Raw genomic sequence first — 22,281 nt, 5'->3', positions numbered from 1 at the left:
GATGGCCAGATGGCCCAGACATAAGCAAAGAGTCAAGTTTCAAAGAAAACAACTTATTTAATGGAAATTATTTCTCTTCTACAAAATCCACATATAACAGTTTCCCACCTGGAAACAATAGGCTCAGAAAACACATTCATAATCCCAAAGTCATAGAAAAATATTATATTTACTTTAAGTGTCTTTTAGGGATTTTTATTATGGAAAAACAGGATCCATTTTCTCCATCTGGCACGATAATGGCATCCACTGGACATCAGACTGAAAGCCAGGTGATTGGCGGTGCCCTCAGAACATTTGGCAAATGATCAAACATATGTGCTGGAAATCTGATGTTTCTGTTTCCCACACCTTCTGCTGAAACTGTGGTGATAAAAGGAAAGAGAAAAAAAGAAAAGCCATGCTTTAATGGTGGGACAAAGTTTTGATTTAAGCAGAAATGTATGCTTTTAAAAATCACGCGAATATTTGATGAAAACCGCTGTCGCTGAAGATAGCACTACAAGGGAAGTAGCTATGGGAGCTGAGTGGTATACTGTAGAGGTTATAGTATCAGACTAGGAAGACCCAGATTCAAATCCATACTCAGACTTGAGGCTTATTGGGGCAGTTACTGTTTCTAAGCATCACTTCTCTGTCAGCATTCTTGTAAGGATAAAATGCGGTGGGGAGGACGGGGACAGAATAACAGATTGTTGCATATGCCACTCCAATCTCTGAGTGGTGAAATATTCCAGGGGGTTCCTGGGTTCGGTTTCCTTGGAATGAGGGACAGTGGAGACTGTGGTTTATTTACACATGGATACAACCTGAGCCCGCGATGGAGGGGCTCATGGCATCAACACCCCAGAAGGTCTCGCGTCTCCCATTGTTACAGTCTTGGATTCCAGTAAAAATACAGCATGGTTCTCACTCTCTGCTTCTGCCTGCTTCTAGCTTCCCTCCCTCTCTCACATCACTCTGGCTATTGTGCTTCTCACTTGGCCAGGTGAGGGAGAGGGCCTACCTATATGCCCTCCGGCACAAAGCAACTTCCTTTCTTATACTAACAACCCATACTTAGGACCAGTGTTTTTTTTTTTCTTAAAAAACCGTTTAGTGATACAGTGGTACCTCGGGTTAAGAACTTACCGTATTTTTCGCCCTATAGGACGCACTTTTTCCCCTCCAAAAATGAAGGGGAAATGTGTGTGCGTCCTATGGGGCGAATGTAGGCTTTCGCTGAAGCCTGGAGAGCGAGAGGGGTCGGTGTGCACCGACCCCTCTCGCTCTCCAGGCTTCAGGAGAGCCGCAGCGCCAGCCCCACAAGGTCGGGGGACAGCGGGGAGGCGGAACGCTGCCATCCCGCTGTCTCCCGATGTGGTTTGGAGGCTGACGGCGGGGAGACGCGTGCTTCTCCCCGCCGCCAGCCCCGCAAGCTCCAGGGACAGTGGGGAGGCGCAGCACGTCTTCCCGCTGTCCCCGGACCTGGTCTGCAGGCGGGCGGCGGGGAGAAGAGCGCTTCACCCCGCTGCCTGCCCTGCAAGCTCCGGGGACAGCTGGGAGGCGCAGCGCGTCTTCCCGCTGTCCCCGGACCTGGTCTGCAGGCGGGCGGCGGGGAGAAGAACGCTTCTCCCCGCTGCCTGCCCCGCAAGCTCCAGGGACAGCCGGCCCCACAAGCGCCTGGGGGGGAAATAAATTTTTTTCCTTTATTTCCCCCCCAAAAAACTTGGTGCGTCCTATGGGCCGGTGCGTCCTATGGGGCGAAAAATACGGTAATTCATTCTGGAGGTCTGTTCTTCACCTGAAACTGTTCTTAACCTGAGGTACCACTTTAGCTAATGGGGCCTCCCATTGCCGCCGCCGTGCGATTTCTGTTCTCATCCTGAAGCAAAGTTCTTAACCCAAGGTACTATTTCTGGGTTAGTGGAGTTTGTAACCTGAAGCATCTGTAACCCAAGGTACCACTGTACTCTCATTTCCCTAATTATATTGAAATACTGCCCCTCAATGAGACCAAACTTAGATTCACAAAATGTTTAGGGGTATGCGTCCCCCCAGAAAGAAAGGATTGCTTAGTACTAGGTAACTTGCCAAGAAACCTGCCTGTCTCCGTTAACAATGGAATCCTCAAACTCACACTACTATGCGTGGTGGGAAGGTTGGGTATAAACACAACAAATAAATTAGCACCAATAGCAGCTTCCCTGCTGGGGTGAAACAGCAGATTGGAATAGGGATTTTCATACGGACTGCAGCATGAGGTGCAGGGGTGAGGTTAACTGCTTCCACCCACCCACCAATCTCAATCTGACTAGCTCCCCTCAATGCTTTATATTTGATTTTTTAAAGCACACACATGCAAGTGCAAGGACACATTTAATGAACAGTTTGGTGCTTGAGGCTAATGAAAGGTCTGGAGAAGGAACCATCTGAAATCCCAAGAAAGTGTATGAGATTATTTACGGGTAGATAGCAGTGCAGGCATTTGGCAGTTGTTCCACATCCTCGACTGTCTCCGGTAAGGGAAGGCCCTTTGTTTCCGGTAAAAATGTGACCAGAAGCCCACATAGAATGGAAAGTATACCTGTCAAAATGTGAAGCAGGAAACATACAGTATGTCACATGGAGTAAGAAATAATATTTAACACTACAGTTTAAGATAGTTCAGAGGCAGGGAACAAAAAAAAAATGTGGGGGAAGCCCTAACTAATTGTTGGCAGGGGGGAGTGAGTGGTTTATGTGTATATATGCATGTTTATGGGTGGATGTTTATGAATGGATGCAGGGGCACCAGCTCTTTTAGACTGAAAGCCTGCAAGCAGGGACTATCTTGTTTTTATTGTTATGTAAGCGGTTTTAATTGATTGTGTGGGAGACTTTTTGGCTAAAGAGTAGAGCACAAGTTCTCTAAATAAATAAAAGTAGTATGTAAACAAACTTAATGATGATATTGTTAAGGATTTCTATTACCCACAATACAGTGTTGGTACCTATCCAGCACAATTACACATAAGGAACTGGGCACTGCTGTACTTGTCCCCCTGACAACTCTCCAAAGGGCAGGCCTGTTTGATGCTTTCAGAAGTGTAGAGTCAGTGTGGATGGTATCAGAAGGGTGATCTGAAAATTCACTGGGAGAAAGTGGTTGTGGGAAGTGGCTCTCAGCATCACACTTTGCTTCAGGGCGGGGGGATAATTGTATGGCAAAATGGAGCTACAAAACTGTAGTGAGTGTGGAATCCCAATCTCAATATTACTTCCTGAAAGAATCAGAAAAAGAAGAACAATCTTTGAAAAGAGGTCACTTTTAAAACAATATCTTACAATAAACAATCAGAGGCAGCTCTGACCAGTAGGCTGCTAGCCGGTAGAGAAGAAATGGGGCTAAAATTCCCCCTATGTCACACAGTCCTGAGCACAATGAAACACCAAAGTTTCTATAGGGGAAAGAAAAGAGAATATATTACTCGGGATTTATGCACTAGCTTCCAAGATGCTATACTATACCTACTTTTCACATGATACCTCCATTCCACTCTGGTTTGCTTTCTTTAACTGAACTCCAGATTTGGCCTTTAAGTCAGGGTATAAGAGCCTATCAACAGGCACTTGCAAAGGTGATAATAGCAAGAATGCACTTTGTTCTAAGACCACACTTCCCCAACCTGCTGCACCCCAGATATGTTGGATCCCAACTTCCTTCACCCCCAGAGTTATGGTTAAACCACATTCATATACTGCTTTTGGAAATGTTTCTTTAGGAATGTCCTAGTCCTAGAAATATTGGGGTTCGTTTGGCTCTTTTTATACGGGAATGCTAAGGAGACCTCATTCAAACCACTGGAGAGAAGGGCTGTGAACTGGGGATTTTTAAATTTTAGACTCTGAGAAAACTGTGGCATGCGACTGCCTTGTAAATGATTTTCTCTATCATTTTACCAGTGTTTTTTTTTATAGAACTCCCACTTTTTTTTTTTGATGGACAACTCTAAGTCCCAATGAACTCAGTGGGGCTTACATCTGAGTAGGCATGCATAGGTTAGCAATGCACATGTACAAGCCACTTCACTGCTTGATGTCATCTGTCAGGTTAACCATCATTTCTGCTCCACTGCTACTTCCTCCCCCAACCCAAGCCCACAACCATGTGGATCCCCCCCCCAAAGTGCTTATTCCATTTACCTGAATATTGTAGGATACAATTCAGAATTCACAAGATAGACAAGCTCAAAAGTTATGGTGATCCCCAGTCTTGCCAAGATGGCGCATGATGTACTTAGCCATGGTATATCTGTGGAGGATACATGCAGATGAAACACGAAAAGGATTTCTTTAACCATGGAAACCAAAAATCAAGATCCTATTCCTGATCCATTTCACAATGAATTTGTGTCCTCATCTAACCCCTGCTTCAGCAAAGCTTCTTCACGGATAAATGAGCAAAAGAAGTGATGCTATATTCTACTCAAATGAGGTCAGAAGTGGAGAATCATTTGATTATGAATGGACAAAATGGAAGTTTAAAAGAGATATTATTTATTCACCATTGGTACCTGCCCCAATATTAAGGGAAGGTATTTAATTTTAATCAATAACAATAAATGAGCTAGAAATGCAACCTCCAGATTTGAAAATAATTAGCAGTGTTACTCACATTTCACATTTACCAGCAGGTGGCACTAAAATACTACTTTTCATTATGCAGCTGCCAGCTTAGCTTTAAAGCAGAGCAATGTGAAGCAATGCCAGAGACTCCCCGTTAGTTTTCTAGGGTTGCCATATTTCAAAAAGTGAAAATCTCGACAGAAAAGTTGTCGAACTTTTCTTTGGGGGTGGGGCAAAATTGTTTGCAAAATCGCAAAAAATGCTGTTTTTGAGCTATTTTTTATTTTAAAAAAACGGCAAAAATGGCACTGTTGAGATGGCTGACACATGTCTGGATTTTTCCAGACATTTAATCCAATTTTCGTCTGGGCACTGCTGTCAACTGCTGTATTCTGTGCATGTCCAGGAAATCCTGGGCATATGGCAACCCTAGTTTTGCTCATTAGGAAAGAAAATGAAAAGCAACAGCAGCACAATACCTTTCATTAAGACTCAATATAAGGTCACAAAGCAGTGTGTGCAAGCTTTTCTGGAGTCTGCCGTTATTTCCAAGAAGAAATGCAAAATCATATTTCAGCAAGCTTCTGTTCCAAGATATGGTTGGGGGGGTGTTTCACATATTTTTAAATGTGTGTATGCGCGCACGCACACCTGTGGTCTGCCTTGAAAGAGAAGGGTGAGTTAGCAACTAAAACAAGCAAATACAAACGAAAAGGTTACCTTTGGGCAAGAATGCGGTCATTAAGCACGCAGCACCTGCCACGAAGGCGCTTGTTGCAAAGAGAGGGCGCCTGCCAATGCGGTCAATGGTCAATAAGATTAGAAAAGCTGAAGGCAACTCCATCAGTGCTGAGACAAAGAACTCCAAATACAGATTTCCTTCTATGATTCCCAGGCGCAAGACAAGCCCTTGATAAACCACTGCACTTGTGAACCTTAAAAAGGAAGAAAAAAACAGCTGCAAAGATTCAAAGCAGGCTGGCTTGCATGGCAAAGGCCAAAGGGGAAAGCCGCAGAGGCAACACAGCTGGGACTCACCAGGCATACATCAGGATTAGAGTGAACTTTCTCATCTGTGGAGTTCTAACCAGTTCAAGGAGAGATGGGTTGCTAACCTCCTTGTCGGAGAGACTGATCTAAGTAAAAGAAACAGATACCAAAATCCAAATATAATAATAATATAATAATATTTTATTATTTATACCCCGCCCATCTGGCTGGGCTTCCCCAGCCACTCTGGGCGGCTTCCAACAAAATATTAAAATACAGTAATGCATCAAACATTAAAAGCTTCCCTAAACAGGGCTGCCTTCAGATGTCTTCTAAAAGTCTGGTAGTTGTTGTTCTCTTTGACATCTGGTGGGAGGGCGTTCCACAGGGTGGGTGCCACTACCGAGAAGGCCCTCTTCCTGGTTCCCTGTAACTTGGCTTCTCGCAGTGAGGGAACTGCCAGAAGGCCCTTGGCACTGGACCTCAGTGTCCGGGTAGAATGATGGGGGTGGAGACGCTGCTTCAGATATACTGGACCAAGGCCATTTAGGGCTTCAGAGGAGTTTGTACACATAGAAGTGGTATAGAAATGAAACATCCACATAAAAATATGAAAAGTACGGGTTGATGGCAAGTGGAGAGAGCCAAGATTTGCTGCTTGATGTTCCACATGCTCTGAACAATTCATAAAATAATTTAAACAAATAATATCATATAAAACCTTGGGGAGAAGGGGAGATACTTGGACTATATCTACCAAATATTTTGCTTACTTTCAGGGAGGAATATTTATTACCCTGTTTAAATACTGCTGTCAAATAAGACAAGGAACCTTGGGCGTGAGTAACTTGGGGCTACAGCTCATTAATATGCAACCCCCCCCAAAAAAACACAATATAAGGGTGTTAGGCATTCAGATCAAAATCCAATGTACAACCAAATGAGTTTTCATCAAAGCATTAATATTAAACATTAAGTGTTATTTTTGTCTGTCATATTTTTACAGAAAATATGAAACTATTTGCATAATACTGCAAACGCAGAAAAGCAATCTAGCACAAATTTTAAAAATGATTTATTTTTAAAGGTTGACATTCTGGTTTTTCTAGTTCACATGATAGCAAATATTGTAACTTTTTGATTTTGCTAGGCTTTTACTATTTGGGGAGTTCTTTTACTATTTGGGGAGTTCTTCTATTTGAGTTTATTTCTGTTTTTATTTTGTTGCTTTATGATGTGTGTGTGTGCGCGTGCGTGTGTGTGTGTTTAATTGTACTTCTAAGATTTCAAGTTTTTATTGTAAAATAGCCTAGTAATCTTTGTCATTTAAAGGTGGAACAGAAACAGAATAAACAGGAAGAAGCATAGACAATATTTAGTTATGTCTGATGCTGCCTTAGACTGAGTTAGAGGACTCAGTTGTCCAAACTGTCTGGTACTGTCTTAATATGCACAGCAGCATATATGCACACACAGCAGGTGAAGCCATGGCACTCAATCTACCTCCTGACAACTGAGCTGCTGCTGTTTTTTGGGAAGAGAGACACTGGAATGAAGGTGGAAGGGAGATCAGAAGGCTTCAAATACAGTGGTAAGAGTGCCAGATTGGCTCCCTGATGCACTGGCACCATTCTGACCTCCCTGCCTCTTCCCTCTTCCCCTCCAAATAGGCGGCAACTCTCAGAAGAGCACAAACAAAAATATTTTGTCAACCTTGTTAAATGAAAAGAAATACTCGTGCATTTTCACTTTTTAAACTCAAATCAGCACTGATTTTGCTCACTTCTAGCCTTGGGCCCCTCACCAACTCTCAGCCTAACCTACCTCACATGGCTGTTGTGAAGATATAAGATTAAATAAAATGACTAAATAAAAAAAAGACTCAGTGCTTCTGTCATAAACCTCAAACTTTATTCCTTTAAGCAGAGTGATGCATCTTTGGACTATAAAAGGCCATGTTTTTCTCTCCCTCTCTAAGTATAGCTCCAAGGCTTCAATCAATTCTCATCTCTCCCCCCACCTTTGTTGTTGTTGGGGAAGAAGCATGCTCTGTTGTACAATGTAAAGAAATTATAATGAAAACAACTCTACAACACCACACAGTTCAATGCCACACAGCTCGTCATCATTACAGCAGGTTTATCACCACCAGGGTATTAGCATGCCTACAAAAGATACAATACAACACAACAGATTTTCTCAAACTCAGAGCTTCGCTTTGAAAAGCAGAGCTATGAAATCTTGGAACTAGGAACTCCACTGAGAGTACAGCCTGTGAAATGCACTTGACCCTCCCATTATCACACTTCCGGGAGCATCGTGCTCTCCTTCTGGGCGTAGAATCAAGAATGACTGAACTTGTGTATCCAAAAGGATCTGGAATGGTTCCGAAGTGCAGCTTAGAAGCCTTAGACTATTACTGAGGGCTAAGCAATTGCAGCTGTGACTAAATTAGGGTCACCCAGCTGTGGATACTACTTAAAAATATAGGCTAGGATGTTTGGGAACGATGAGGAGAGAGTAATACTAGCCTGGACACCAAGGTCACCATTCCAAAAATACTGAGATGTTGAACAAACCGAAGAATCTGAACAGATGGACATCATGCAATCCGCACATTCCCTTGTCCGTAATCTGATCACATGAAAATATGATCTTCACAATATGGCTGACAGACAACACATTTGGAAGATGTATGGCAAAAGCAACTCTTTCATGTATGGCTGTTTAAAAAAGGAAATTTACAAAAAACTGCAGCACCTTTTTGTGTTGATTTACATTGATATAGTATAGGATCCTCTGATTTTGGGGAAGGAAAGTATTGAATTCTGCATCTGCTGCTTTTAACATTACTAAATATTTTGAGGGAAATGTCCTTTAAGTTGCTAGACTTCCAACAATCCTCCTGGAGAAGAATACTCCTGCTCTGGAAGAGGTCTGATGTCTGCCTGAGCAGGCAGGGGCCTGCATTTATTGACAGGCCTCCCACTGGTGGTAGCCAGTGTAGAGTTCCCAAAAGGGGTGTTTTGGGATATGTGTAGGTTTGGGCCAGTTACAGATCCCCTGAATCCTCCTCCTCCTCCTCCTCCTCCTTCTTCTTCCCATGAGGGGCCCTGATTCCGACATCTCTGTTGCACCAGCTGGTGTAGTAAAACCATCCTGACCAACAGGAATTTGGATGTGGTGGTGGCCCACTGTCCTGTTTGCATAGTTAGTATTTCTCTCGGTAACTAATTGAGCAACAGCAACGTTTTCAAAGCACCTACAGCAACTAAGTGCAGTACATAAGACAAATGAAAGAAAGATCACATGCAAGCCCTGCCATCAGGTTTCCACTCCCAAGAGGCCAGGATCTTATATGCACGCAACAGAATGAGTCTGTGCAGACTTTCTTCTTTGTGTATTCACTGTATAAATGGTGTGTGAATGTTCGTGCGTGTGTTCAAGACATCTGACAGCTGACCATAGCTGTCAACTTTTCCCTTTTCTTGCGAGGAATCCTATTCGGAATAAGGGAATTTCCCTTTAAAAAAGGGAAATGTTGACAGCTATGCCGCTGACCTGCCTCCAATATCCTGATGGCCCAATTTGCCAATGTGCACATGTTCAGCACAACATCTGAAAGATGAGCAGGAGTGAAACACACCCCAGAGCAAGCCCTTAATACCAAAAAAACAGGTACAAAATGGGGGAAATCATCTCCTCCACCCTCCAGCTAACAGTTAGATGGCCACAGGGCGAGAAACAGAAAACCCAACAGCACAAACTGAACATGCCTTGCTAACACCATGATGATGCTAAAAGTGGTGCATTTGATTCTTAGCACATATATGGTGAGTACCTCAGTATAATGTGGTGGAAGACATTTCCCATTGTCTTTGGCGATGGACTGAATGATCTTTAGGGCTTTTTCTCCTTTTTTACGTGTCAGTAGCCACCGTGGAGATTCAGGTACTGCCCTGCAAAAGTAGAGACGCTGGTGAGGATGTATCTGCAAGCTGTGTTCAGAAACCAAATAGATTTATTGCCTGTAAGAAGGCAAGAAGCTAATCAACATCCCTGTGCGGTTCTCCTGCCTTCCATTTTTTTCCTGGCAAGCTGGAAGCTCTTTAATCCTCCTGTGTGAATGTGTGTTTGTTTGTGTGAAGGCTGAAACAAGCATCCCATGGAGTCAGCAAACAATTTGACACTGCACACAGTAGAAGCCCGGTATAAGTGACCCACATAATGCTGATGATTCTGTCCGTTCTTTATACATAGTTGGACAAAGAAGCACATAAATTATGTGGATGACTTGTAATATTATCCCTGGAAACTAGTGAAATGCAAACTAGATTCTAAAGGGAATGTTGCATAGTCAATTATATCTGTGGCTTGTGGTTCTATATTCAGCCATAACTCTTTTCAAATATGTTCAAATAGGTATACTGTTTATAGACGTGGGCTTATATTTAAAAAGGCACAATTTGGGGAGGAGGTTACTGATGATAACTTTCTGTGTTCTTAAACAAAGTACTTTGTTTACATTGTGCTTTAGAGTATTCAAAGCTCTTCAAAGGCATATCACAGCAATCCTTATAATTCTGAATGAAGGTCAGTATTATGGCTCCCATACAGTAGATGTGGGCAATTTAATGAGCTGCGGGACAGACAGAGGACTTCTCATAATTACTATATAATTATATAATGTACTATATAATTATTCTAAAGATACGAGAAAGAAAATAACATGAAATTACCAGTAATACAACAGGAAGAGGAAGTTGGGGAGTGTCGTAGCTAGCTGAATCTCTCGCCATGTGGGAATGAGATAAGCAATTCCAGGAAGGATCACAACTCCAAGGGTGAAAAAGATCTGAATTACAATTCCAACAATCCTTCGCTGATCTGAACCAACTATCTCTGTCACTGAATACAGAAATGGACAAAATAAAAGACATTGAAAGGAAACAGCCTGCACATTATTAAAACCATTAATAGGGTGATGATAGCAAGTCACTGTTCTGTGGTACACATGGAGATATTTTGCTTTGGTATTAACATTAGTTGGCAGAAGAAAATTAATGTCACAGATGTCTGATGTTATGAATCTATGGCCTGGTTCAGACATAACTATCTCAGTTAACAAACCATTGTTTATTAGGCTAAGAACAAGTGGTTAGCCTGGACATTCATCCCTCCCTCCTCCCCTTTCATTTCCCCCATTCTTTTGCACAATGTATTGCCTTAAATCACACTTTCCCATTACATCCAGACTTGGAAACTGGTTTAATCTCTGGCTACAAAAGTAGGAAATCAAACCAGATTGTTCAACAATTGACAGAAATCCTGTTATTGTTTATTAAACCAAAATAATTGTATCTGAATTGAGCCGATAACTCATTCATTGGTGAGATAGTGCATGTTGGTATTCTTTGGTCTTATTACTATTGAATGAGCATCTATGTAGCTTCATATGTATAAAAATGTCCTATAAAGAACACATTTTTCTTCTCCTGAGTGATGCTGACTTCTGCCTACCTTCACTGTAAAACAGACGGATGTACATACCAACAATCTGAGTGATGATTCCATAATCTCCACCCCTTTAGTTTTGGGATTTAACTTTTAAAATGCCACATGCACACTTCTCCCAATTAAATGTATAATTATGTGTCACCTCCCCACCTTGAAAACCAGAAACGGCTCATGGAGTGTGGTGGTAAATTAGTGGTGAATTATTTTCCTTTGTGCTCAAAAATGTATGTCTAAAAAACCCAACCCAACCAATGGTGACTGCATTTTTTAAAGCCAGCTCACCACTCAAATTAGGTACATCTCTATGCATTCTTAAATTTATAAACCATGGACTTATTTAAAATCTGGGTCATATTAGATCGGCTTGTGACCAAACTATACGCAATTCAGAAGCCATTATTGTCTTCAATAAACTTATTGTTTTTGCATCCCTGAGGCAGATAACAAAAACAGGAGAGCTATTGAGCCTCTGGTCAGCTGCTGTACATGGATCTTGTGTGGAATTTTGCCTGGTGGGTCATGAACTGGGGTCAAATGAGATGTGACCTGGTTAAATGTGTTGCTGCATTTCATATGCATGTTTGTTAACATTCAAGTAGCAGCTGCTGGGGATGGGATTGATTATTATCAGGACTGCAGCGTGGCAGAGAGGGGGAGTTTAACCCTTTCTCCCCTTGCTGTGATCTTGACAGAAATGGTTCCTTTGGAACTTTTATTAACATCAGGAGGAAATCTCCACCACCAGCACTATCAGAAAAAAATGCCTTCAAATGAACCAATCCCCGCATAATCAACCTTCCCTTTCATGCAGTAATTTAGCAATATTCACAATGCAATCTATCGATTTTATGTGCAATATGCCTACAGTATAATAATCCCATTCAAGAAATCCCCCCTTTTTATCTAGTATCCCACATATTACATGCATGTATGAAGAGGAAGAATGAAGAATATGCCAAGTCTTACCAATGACAAAACTTGTCATCCAGGTTCCCTTTCCAAATACACCTTGTAGAAAGCGAAATATCGAAAATACTACAATATTTGGTGCAAAAGCCACTATGAGGCCACATAGTCCTGCCCCAAAGGAAGAAATGAGGTAAATGTTGATTCTGCCGTATCTGTCAAGAACAGAGAGTGTGAGAGTAAAACAGAGAGAATAGGGTTACCTGGTGCGAAAAGAGCTTTTAAGGTCTGGGCCTTTCTTCCTGGGCAATGCCTGGTTGGCAAACCAGCTCTGGGAATGGAAGGGATGCTCTCTCTCCCACTCCCACCCCTCACTAGTCACCTCACTGAAGGCAGACTGAACATATTCCTAAACTTCCTAATCTTCACACGTAATGGCATACAAAAGTGCTGTGCCAAAAACACTGCTCCAATTTCTCTAAAATTTCGTTCCTCTACGAAAGAGACTTCTGCTGTTCTGCCTCATTCAAGGGACACTTTATAATTTTGGTGGGTGTGGACAGGGCTTTTTTTCCAGCCGGAACTCAGTTCCAACACCTCTCAGGTGGACACCATTGCCTTTCTAAGAGAACGAGGAAGGTGTTCATGGTGAGTTTTGGCACCTTTGTTTCTGGAAAAATAGCACTGGGTGTGGAGTTGAGTTTACCTTACTGTGTCAGTGAGTGGGTTGACAGTGGTGTGTGTGTTTTTCTTTCCATTAAACATTCTCCCATATTTCCTGATCTGAAAAATCACCATGGGAAGAAGCTGCTCATGATGTCTCTTTCTGCCTTTAACTGAAGCTTGGGAGGCTGGAGTCACTTGCTTCCAAGTGCCTAGGGCTGGTGTGCTTCTTCCCTTTTGCTTGAAAAACACCAATAGCTCTCTGCAATTATGTCTTTAAAAATAAATATGCAATCTAACAAAACGAACAGTTGTCAGGGGCATAGTAGATAACCTCTCTCCAGCTTCCCTTGCTAACAGGAAAGGCCAACTGAAGACATCAAAGGTTTTTCAGGAAATGTGAGCACCTGGGAAGGCTGCAGAATGTAGAAGGAAAGAAGAGACACTCACAAAACCTCTTGGCCACATCAAAATAATTGCAACAACCCCTCCACATTTCATGCATGAAAATTTCACTGACATTTTCTTTCACCTTTGACAATTTTCAAATGCTTTCTCCCCACATGAGTTGATGGAGAATGGATAAAAAACATGGAAGACGTTTTGGGTACAGTACTAACACAATGTAAACACTCACTCACATAAGTAAAGTAACGTGTGAAGCAGCCCTGTCTGCAGTTGAAGAATGACATGGTTCATAGTTTGGTTAAAAAAGAAAATTTTACCTGTCTGAAGCGTAGCCTAGGTAAAATCCTCCTACCAAAAAACCGAGATTGAGGAGAGACTGTGTCATATCTATTAGCCATCTGTCCTCACAAACAAGGTTGTACTGTGGGAAGAAGAAAAAGATACAGTAAGTTTCCGTAGAAGATAAAGTTTTTATCTGACAAAAGATTCCAGTCTTGAAAACAATATCCGAGGGAGGCTGCAGGAGAAAGGGAATCACTGTAAAAATTACCTCCATCCTTTTTCCCTTCACAGAAACCTTCACTGGAGCAAAAAGCCTTCTGTGACTAGAGATACAGCCAGTCTTTTTTTAAAAGGGAACTGAAACATTAGAATTGACAGTCTCTATATAAACTATGCCAGGTTTATATAGAACTAATGTTCAATTTAAGAAAGTTATAAAACTATTTAGGATCATATTTTGATGGTGGCTGGGCCTGTGAAGTCCTACCCTCTACAGATGTCATAAAAGAATCTCATATGAAGCTGGGTCCAAAACATCTTTGCTGCCTGAGGCAAAAGACAAGATGGTCCCTCCCCCCCTCCGCCATTTCATGTACACAAGCCAATACTGGTAATGGGGCAGCATCCTCCACCATATTTGAGGTCAGCAGGCTAGCTTAGAAGGTGAACGGCAGGCCTAGTAGCACAAAGAGCTCTGCCCTTCAACAACTTGCTGCTGCTCCCCACCTCAAGCACCTGCTGCCTGAGGCTGCCATCTTCCTGTCTAATGGTAGGGTTGGCCATTGTTTTTCAGAGGATCATCCCTGGAAGGCCTCAATGAAAATATAAGAAATGGGGGCAAAATGGAGGGAATGATAGGTAAAGTGAAGACAGAAGGTGACGAAATGTAACTAAAGAAACAAATTGTTAGCACCCATGTCTTGCCTGCTGTGACATTCTTGCCAGGAACAAGATACGGGGGGGAAATGCCACTTTGAATAGAAACCATCTGGCTTTGTCAGTCCTTGAGCTAACTTTGGTTGATACCGTATCATCTACATGATAAACATGTCTTAAACTCTGTTGTACTTCTGAGACATCACAGATAAACACTGTTTGTTCTTCCAGTGTTCAACAGCTATCTCCTGACTGAGTGCCGTGAGTGAAATGGTTCCGCCTTTTTGAGCACATCCAAGAAAAAGAAAAGTTTAAAAGAGCTAAGCAAGTCTCCATCTCAGTGCTCTAATTTGTAATCCTGAAGATTTCATGAAATAACTTTTTGGAAGGATTTAACCCAAATCTACTTCCAAGATTCCAGTGGGATAGCCTGATTAATACCAGTTGTCGTAGAGAACTAGTGACCTCAGTCTCTGAAAACTTGCATGAATACAATAAAACTAGCATTAGCAATAGACAGATTTTGGAGAATGCATAATTATTCAGGAGCATGATTTTTGCTTCGTCAACATGAGAAGAGCTTAAACTCTTCAACACACCGTTATATCCTTGACTGAGATCACTAATTAAAATAATAAAATAATGAATGTAATTAATTCCAACACTGATTATCTGAGCAATTCCAGCAAGAACTAACTCCTTTTTAGCACTCCATAGCATTTTATTTATTTATTTTTAGTCTCACATTTAAACAGTCCCATTTTTTCAGTAGGGCCAGTTCCCATGCTGGATTACTCAGTTTTTTATTTGGTATGTTAGGGTGTTTTTTCCCCTTAAGGGTGGTATCTGATACATAGAGTAGACCCATTGAAACCAATGCTTTTAATTAGCCATATTTGAATGCTACATTTTAGCACGGTAAGATCCATACATGGGGTAGATCTGCACATTAACTTTGTGTAGGGTAGGTTATATAGCATGTATGAAGGAGGGTTAATTGTAGGTGATGTTACAATCAACAGACACATGGGCCTATATATGTAACAGGAAGAGAATCTAATTCACAGTATGTTCATTAGAATGGATAGAAGTGGTTTCAGTTAGCATGGAACTAGAATTGTTTATGATGGGTTAATTTAATTTCTGAAGTTAAAAGCTTATAGCCTAAACATGTGCAAAATAAATATTATCTAGTCCAGTGAGAAACCATAAAAATATCTAAATGGAATACCAAGATTCCTTGCCAATTGTTTATTTATATTAAAACACTGACACAATTAATATTTTGAGAGGGGGTGTTGCTTTCTTGTATTTGATTGACAATTGATTTATTTTGCTGTCATTTTGCTGTCATTTTATTGTATTAATAAAACGGTTTGAGGACCTCTGGGATGAAAAGCGGTATATACATGAATGGATAAATAAATCCTGCTGTCCTTAGAGCTAAGTAAGGTCTGTGTATCGATAGGGAATGTAGTACTTGGCCCTTAAAATAGCTTCAACAGCAACAGTAATGTTTCATATAGGACTTTATTATGTTGCTGACATCAGTATGTTCTAAACAACTGCATTTCTTCTTCTAGGAAACCAATTATCTTCCCACAAAGGGCATGTTAATCTGGCAAATGTTAACTTGGCAGAGCGAAAGTGTTTGCAGGCAGCGGACCAAAATGTATCCTCCATGGAGGACCAAGTGTCAAGATTACAGCAAAAACAAAGCAGCTCCAGGCGTAATTTGACCTCAGAGCTTGGCAAGTACTTCCAGAAGTTTGACTCTGGCTTTAGGGGAGAAACACCCTGGGACCTGGATGAAGAACCCTTCATACTTCATTGGACTTCAGCCACTAGCCAGAATGGCCGATGGTCAGGGATGGAAAAATTGTAGTCTAACATCTGCAGGGCCACAGGTTCCCTATCGCTGCTCTAGAAGCTCTCTGTGCCCTCTTCTGGAGGCCTGCTACTGCTCTCAGAGAACTGTCATCTACTGACCAGCCAGCCAACTGTCTAGTGGGGTAGCTGGCTTATATAACAAGATAGCTAGCCATTAACCCAACAGTACTACCTCAAAATGCACACAGGAAATCATTTGCTGCCACAACACTATAATTTTCTTGAATGCATTTTTTTTTAGTCAAGGGTGGAGGAGGCAAAACTTCATGCCTAGGCTTTGGACAAGGCTAGGCTTCAGGCATGAGATTCCTCACCTACAAGTGTAAAAGAACTGTCTCCTTGTGCTAGGAGATTGGGGCAAGCCTACTCCTAAGCTAGTCATTAAGGCTGTGCTTGCTTACTGAGGGCTAAGCCCCATCAGACACAGCAAGACTTACCCAAGTAAACATGCATGGGATTGTGCTACATATTGCAATAGGGGAGAACACATGCAGAGACTGAAGAGTTATAAGAACGTTAACCGTATGGATTGGTAGTTATATCTAGACAGCCATGGAGCTTTCATTTCTCTAAAAAGTCGATGTGATAGCATCCCAATGGTCACCATCTACGTTAACAGGAACACTGCTTGAAGGAAGAGGTGCAGAGTAGTGGAGCAAGATCTTCCACCCCAAAAGTAAGCAGTAAGAAATACTTGCTGCAACAGTAAATGTCTCCTCCACATGCATCATTTGCCTCTGGTTTGGCAAAAGGTAGGAGGGCCCCTGGCCACAGGTACAACTGCTGTCGCATTCCCAGCCCTCGCATGCTTTGCAAAGAAAAAGTCCCTGATTCTTGCTCCATCTGCACTATGTATTTGAGCATGCTACCACAGTCATGGCTTCCCCAAAGAATCCAGGGAACTGAAGTCTGATAAAATTGCTGAGTGTACTTAGAATACCCCTGTTGCCCCTGTAAAGCAACAGTTCCCCAGGAAGAGGGATTGATTGTTAAAGCATTCTGGGAATTGTAGCTCTGTGAGGGGAAAAGGGGTCTCCTCACAACTCTCTGTGCCCTTAATTACAGTTCCCAGGATTCTCTGGGGGAAGCCATGACTGTTTAAAGTGGTGTGATACTGCTTTAAATGTATAGTGCAGATGGGGCCTCAGTCTCAGGTATCTCTTATAGTATAATAATCAAATATCCAATTAGAACAGGGAAAGGTCCTTGTCTGCAACCCTGGAGAGCTGCTTCCAGTCAGCATGGAGCATTTGTCTTCAACTAGTGGGTTGGGACTAGGGATGAAAGAGAACTACAATTCGTTGAAAGCTGAATATATCCCATTTCCCCTTTCCAAAATACCATAAGAACTGAAATGCACCATTCTTCAAAATGCACAAGTATCCAAATTTTGCAATGCTGTTCTCCAATTGAAGCTTAATTCAATGCATATGTTGGTGGAAATTGTGCATAAAAATAAATATATTGGTGAAAATAGCATGCAAAATGCTTAACATTAGGAGAAATTGTTTGCAAAAATGTGCACATTTGTCAAAACTGTTTCCAATGCTGTGTTGATTTGGATAAATTTGCACTAAAATGCTGAAGAATATTCACGAGGATTTTTAAAAATTCACAGAAATTTTGAAAACTGAAGACTGGAAAAATAAGAAACTATGGGCCCGTCCATACTTTCATTTGTTCCATGATTTCAAGTCAAGAGTCCAAGAGGGGTTTTTTTGTCCTGCGACTTTCCCTGGGAAAACCCACTGTTTACTGCTGAAATCTGAACAAACATCAGTCCGCAGACTGACATAAGGTATGTCACAACAGCAACATTAACACCATGCAAATAACAAAAGGAAGACATGGGTCCCTAAATGCATGTTGGGACTAAAGGTGGACCCAAGATTGGGAAAGTGTGAAGACCTCAGGCATACAGTAGCTTGATAGGCTGATGGCCCAGCTCAGTATAACACAGCTTCCTGTGTTCATTACAGTGTCTGAAAGCAGCTACTAATGCTACCAAATCCACCTGTCCTTAAATCTGTCATATTTCAGTGTTAATGATTAACAAAATGTTACCACAGACAACCAAAGCAGGATTAAATCAAAAAGATCACTGTCCTTTTTCTCATTCTCTAATCACCCTCCTGCCTCCACCAGCAACATTTCAGCAAAACAATTTCTACTGTATTTATCTAAAGAATGTATTGATATGAGCTCCAGGAAAGAAAATGAACAATATCTAAAATATAGTAATATATTTCTATTTCTATCTTAAAATGTATACCAGATCTAATTCAAACAGAACAAAACTAGTTCTGGAAAGTTATAGTCCACAAGTGTAATATGAATAAGATACTATTAAAAGTGGGTTCCCTTTTACTATTCTGGTGCAAACTAATATCACGAAAGTTAGTGACATAACTTGCATACCTGATCTGCTCCTCCTGTAACTGTGCTTTCTACAGACTACTCCCTAAATAAATGCTGTTCTAATGCTGGTACTGTTTGTTTAATTATTTAATCAGTTGTTTTTATTGTTCTATTTGATTTACTGTGTTTTAGGTAGTTTGCAATCTGCGATGAGGTCACTACCTCAGGCAAGAGATGAGTTAGGAATACGAAAGATAAATAATGCAATACTTTTTCTTTATTTCAGGACTTGCATCTGTTCCAGTCTGTGCTGATGAATATTTGAGCACCTTTTAATAATATCTTGTATTTTCAACAGGCATTGCTTCTTTATTGCACTATGCTCTGGTGCAACTTAAGATCTCTTGGTGCAAACTAACTTAGGTTAAAATCCTAAATGGGCAAGTTGGTTTAGGTTCTCTTCCTTAGTTTGCAAAGAGCCTCCTTCAACATCCAAAATTCACATATCACAGATGGATATCCACCGTAACCTATATCAGCAGCACCTTCTTCCTCACTTCCCCCACCCTCTTTCTTGTTGTTCTACAACCTGTCTAAAAAAAGTTTTGTGAAGCTCAAAAGCTATTGCTCTGTTTATGACTTTCAGCCCATCCTAAAATATTAAGTGGTTGTTGTGCATTGGATTTTTTCTTAATGGACCAACACAGCTAGCTGCATTTTTCATACTTGATTGTTGGTGTTTTATGACGTTTGCTCAGTTATTCTCGTTTTATAAATGTCCTTGCTGGCATAGTGTTACTTTCCCCTCTCTTTTTTATGGCTGAAAATAATAAAATTGATCTGAACTCAGTTTTAGATTTTCAATTTTAAGATCACAGGAAACTGCCTTGTACCAGGTCAAATCGTCTGTTTAGCCCAGTTTTGCTGGCAGGCAGCAGTGGGTAGAATTAGTTCCCATCACTAACTATCTGATCCTTTTTTGCAATGCCAGGGATTAAATCTAAGACCTTCTGCACGCAAAGGATGTGCACTACCAGTGAGCCACACTCCCTTCCTAATGTATTGTCGAATGATAAATGACAAGAAATTCAGCCAGAGATATATACACTGTCTATCTGAATTGGTGCTGCCCTTCTATACAACTGTATTGCCTCAGTTTCCAAGAGGAGTCATTTACATATATTCTATTAGCCCATCCATTATCTGAAATGCCATAGCTCTCGTTATACTCTTCTATCTCGAAGAGTCAGTAGAAATGGCTGAGTTTTGGAATTTGCTCACATATTAAGCACATTAAACACTGGCGCTGCTGTTTAAGGTTACCTATGAAACTTTCCAATTGCTGTTGTGGAGAAGATTAATTATCTGTGTCAACCCACCATAGTTTGCACTCCAGCCTTCTACTTATATGTATTTTATAGTCCTGTATTGCTAATGAAAACATGGCTGGAGGATGTATTTTGAATTCTCTTACCTCGCTGGCAATAGTTGAATGAGGTTCTTTGTAGAGCCAGCCATCCCGGTGGCACGTTGTAAGTGACACATTGCTCAAGCTGTTGCTGGTAAGATGAGACAGTGGGTTGGTGCAGCTAGAAGAGGTGTTATGCCACTCCATGTCATACATCTTGCACTGGGAAGAATCATTCACCAGACTTGACGCTCGAATGGTAACGTTGTACTCCTCTTCAAATGTCCATCCACATTGCTTCCTTAATTTAGATGCATAAGGAACCCTACACCAATATTGCTCTGGGTCCCGGCCAAGGAACACAACACCAACAAATAGGAAGGAAAAGGTTATACCAGTCTGGCAAAGGAGGAGGAAGACCCGCTTTTGAAACCTTCCAAATTCCCCAGCCTCTTTTAGAAACTCTTCAAAAGACGGCATTGTAGACAGTTCCTCCCCTCCCCCAAGTCAGATGAATCCAAGAGGTGACACAGCGTCAACAGCTCTCAAACTTTGTGGCTGTTGCCGGTGCTTCCTATAAATCATGTACGCGCAATCTCTCTCTTCTTTCTCTGTCTTCCTCTCTGTCTCCCTCAGCTACACACACATGCAATCAAGTAGCAAAAGCAATGCCGGGGCAGAGCAAAGTTACACACACACACACACACACACACACGAGTTGTACTGTCAGTTTGGCACAATGCTTACGCACAGAACTGTAGGATTTCACTATACACTTGGCACACATGCTGCCCCAAAGAAGGGGGCGTATATATTTTTTCTGTCTACCCAAAGGAGAGATTATGTAATCAAAATGGTTAACTCTTTAGGGACATGCAAACAGCAGAATATAAAGCAGAACTGTGGTCATTTCCCATAAAAATTAATCCAGATTTGTCACATTAAACAGAAATTATGGGAAAGGATCCACTTTGTTAAAATTCATTAAACTTCTCCCTCCCCAAAACACTTGGGTTCTTGCTATTGTAGTGGTCAATTAACTTATTTCAGTTGATAATTGGAATAGATAACCACATAGGTTACTGCCAAGAGGTTATAATGTGGGTCCAGTGGTGTGAGGGGGAACGAGACACGGAGAATATCAGCTGCTGGCAGTTAGAAACAGTGGAAATGAAGAAAAATGAAAGAGAAAAGAGGTGAAGCGAAAAGGTAGCTAGAAGAGTCACCACTAAGAAGATGAGGAGCGATCATGGGCATCCACAAGGCATTTTACTGAAGGGGCAAAGTAAATACTCCAAATGAATAAATAAACATGAGTAGTTGAAAAGTGAGAGCAGGCAAGTTTTTCACTTTAAAAAATGAGGAGAATGGTGCCTGCACTTTTTGCCACATCGCTCAAAAATGAATGCTGGAAATATGGGAATTGTGGTTCATTTGGTGGCACAGGAGGCTGTTCCCCTCCCCACTGGGCACCCATGCAACCAAGCATGGAACAACAGAAACTTGAAGGGAACATTCAAGTCAGGCTGACTGACTGTCCTCTATCTATGATAGATAATTGGCAGTGTTGCCACAACAATCAAAAATGGTTTGGGTGTGTGTGCTCTATCATGTTTTCGTTTTCTCGTGTTTATGCTTCTTAATTAAGAGTTGTTCCTATTTAACTAGAGCAGTGCACAAATTAACAATTCAAAATTACCCAACCCTTTCTGTGGGCAGGAAAACTGTGGTGCACGGGGGGGGGGGGGCAGAAATGTTTTAGTAAATTTATCCAAGGAAAGGGGAGGAGAAAAGCCCCAACGATTTCTGAGGGGTGGGGCTTGCCAGTGGAAGTAGCAGAGCTACTTGCTTGGTTCCTCTAAAAGGTTTCGATTTTTGCTTGTGGCAGTGGCCACTACTGTGGTTGGAGGCCTGGCAGTCATTTTGCACCCTCCACAATGCCCCAAATTTAGCATGGTTCCAGGACATTAAAGGTGGTGGTAGCGGAGAGACACCACAAAAAATGGTGGAGAATATTTAGGCAAAGTTCTGCAATACTGCCTTCTTTTGAGAAGGAGACAGGGCTCTACTTGTCTTATAAAATATATAACAAACTATAGCAAAGTCACTATGCACAGGCAATGTAGATAGACCAGTGGTTTTCAACAAGTGTGCCATGGAACCCTGGGCTGCCTGGAATGAAGGTCAGGGGTGCCGTGGGCAACACTGGCCTCTGTCCCTCTTTCCTTCCCTCCCTCCTCTGATGCCCTCTCACATCTCTGCCTCCCAAAGTCTTGCACAGCTGTTTGTTGCAGCAGCTCTGGCTACAAGCTTCCCAGGTCAGGGGTCAGCAACCTTTTTCAGCTGTGGGCCGGTCCACTGTCGCTCAGACCATGTGGTGGGCCGGACTATATTTT

General features: G+C 41.7%; 1 protein-coding gene across 1 annotated transcript; it reads right to left on the bottom strand.

Annotated features, from left to right (window-relative positions):
• Positions 1-37: 37 nt before the first annotated feature.
• Positions 38-20,631, bottom strand: SLC22A3 (solute carrier family 22 member 3). The gene is made up of 11 exons (XM_083605867.1): positions 19,952-20,631; positions 13,389-13,492; positions 12,061-12,215; positions 10,317-10,485; positions 9,419-9,536; positions 5,626-5,723; positions 5,308-5,522; positions 4,165-4,273; positions 3,307-3,419; positions 2,446-2,566; positions 38-363 (listed from the first exon to the last, which is right to left on the bottom strand). Exons 1-11 carry the CDS (start codon positions 20,363-20,365, stop codon positions 309-311), a joined length of 1,671 nt encoding a protein of 556 aa, XP_083461993.1. The 5' UTR covers positions 20,366-20,631; the 3' UTR covers positions 38-308.
• Positions 20,632-22,281: the final 1,650 nt, after the last annotated feature.

Source organism: Podarcis filfolensis, assembly GCF_964270895.1.
Source record: "Podarcis filfolensis genome assembly, chromosome: 3".
Taxonomy (NCBI): Eukaryota; Metazoa; Chordata; class Lepidosauria; order Squamata; family Lacertidae; genus Podarcis; species Podarcis filfolensis.
This window is presented reverse-complemented; position numbering and strand designations above follow the sequence as displayed.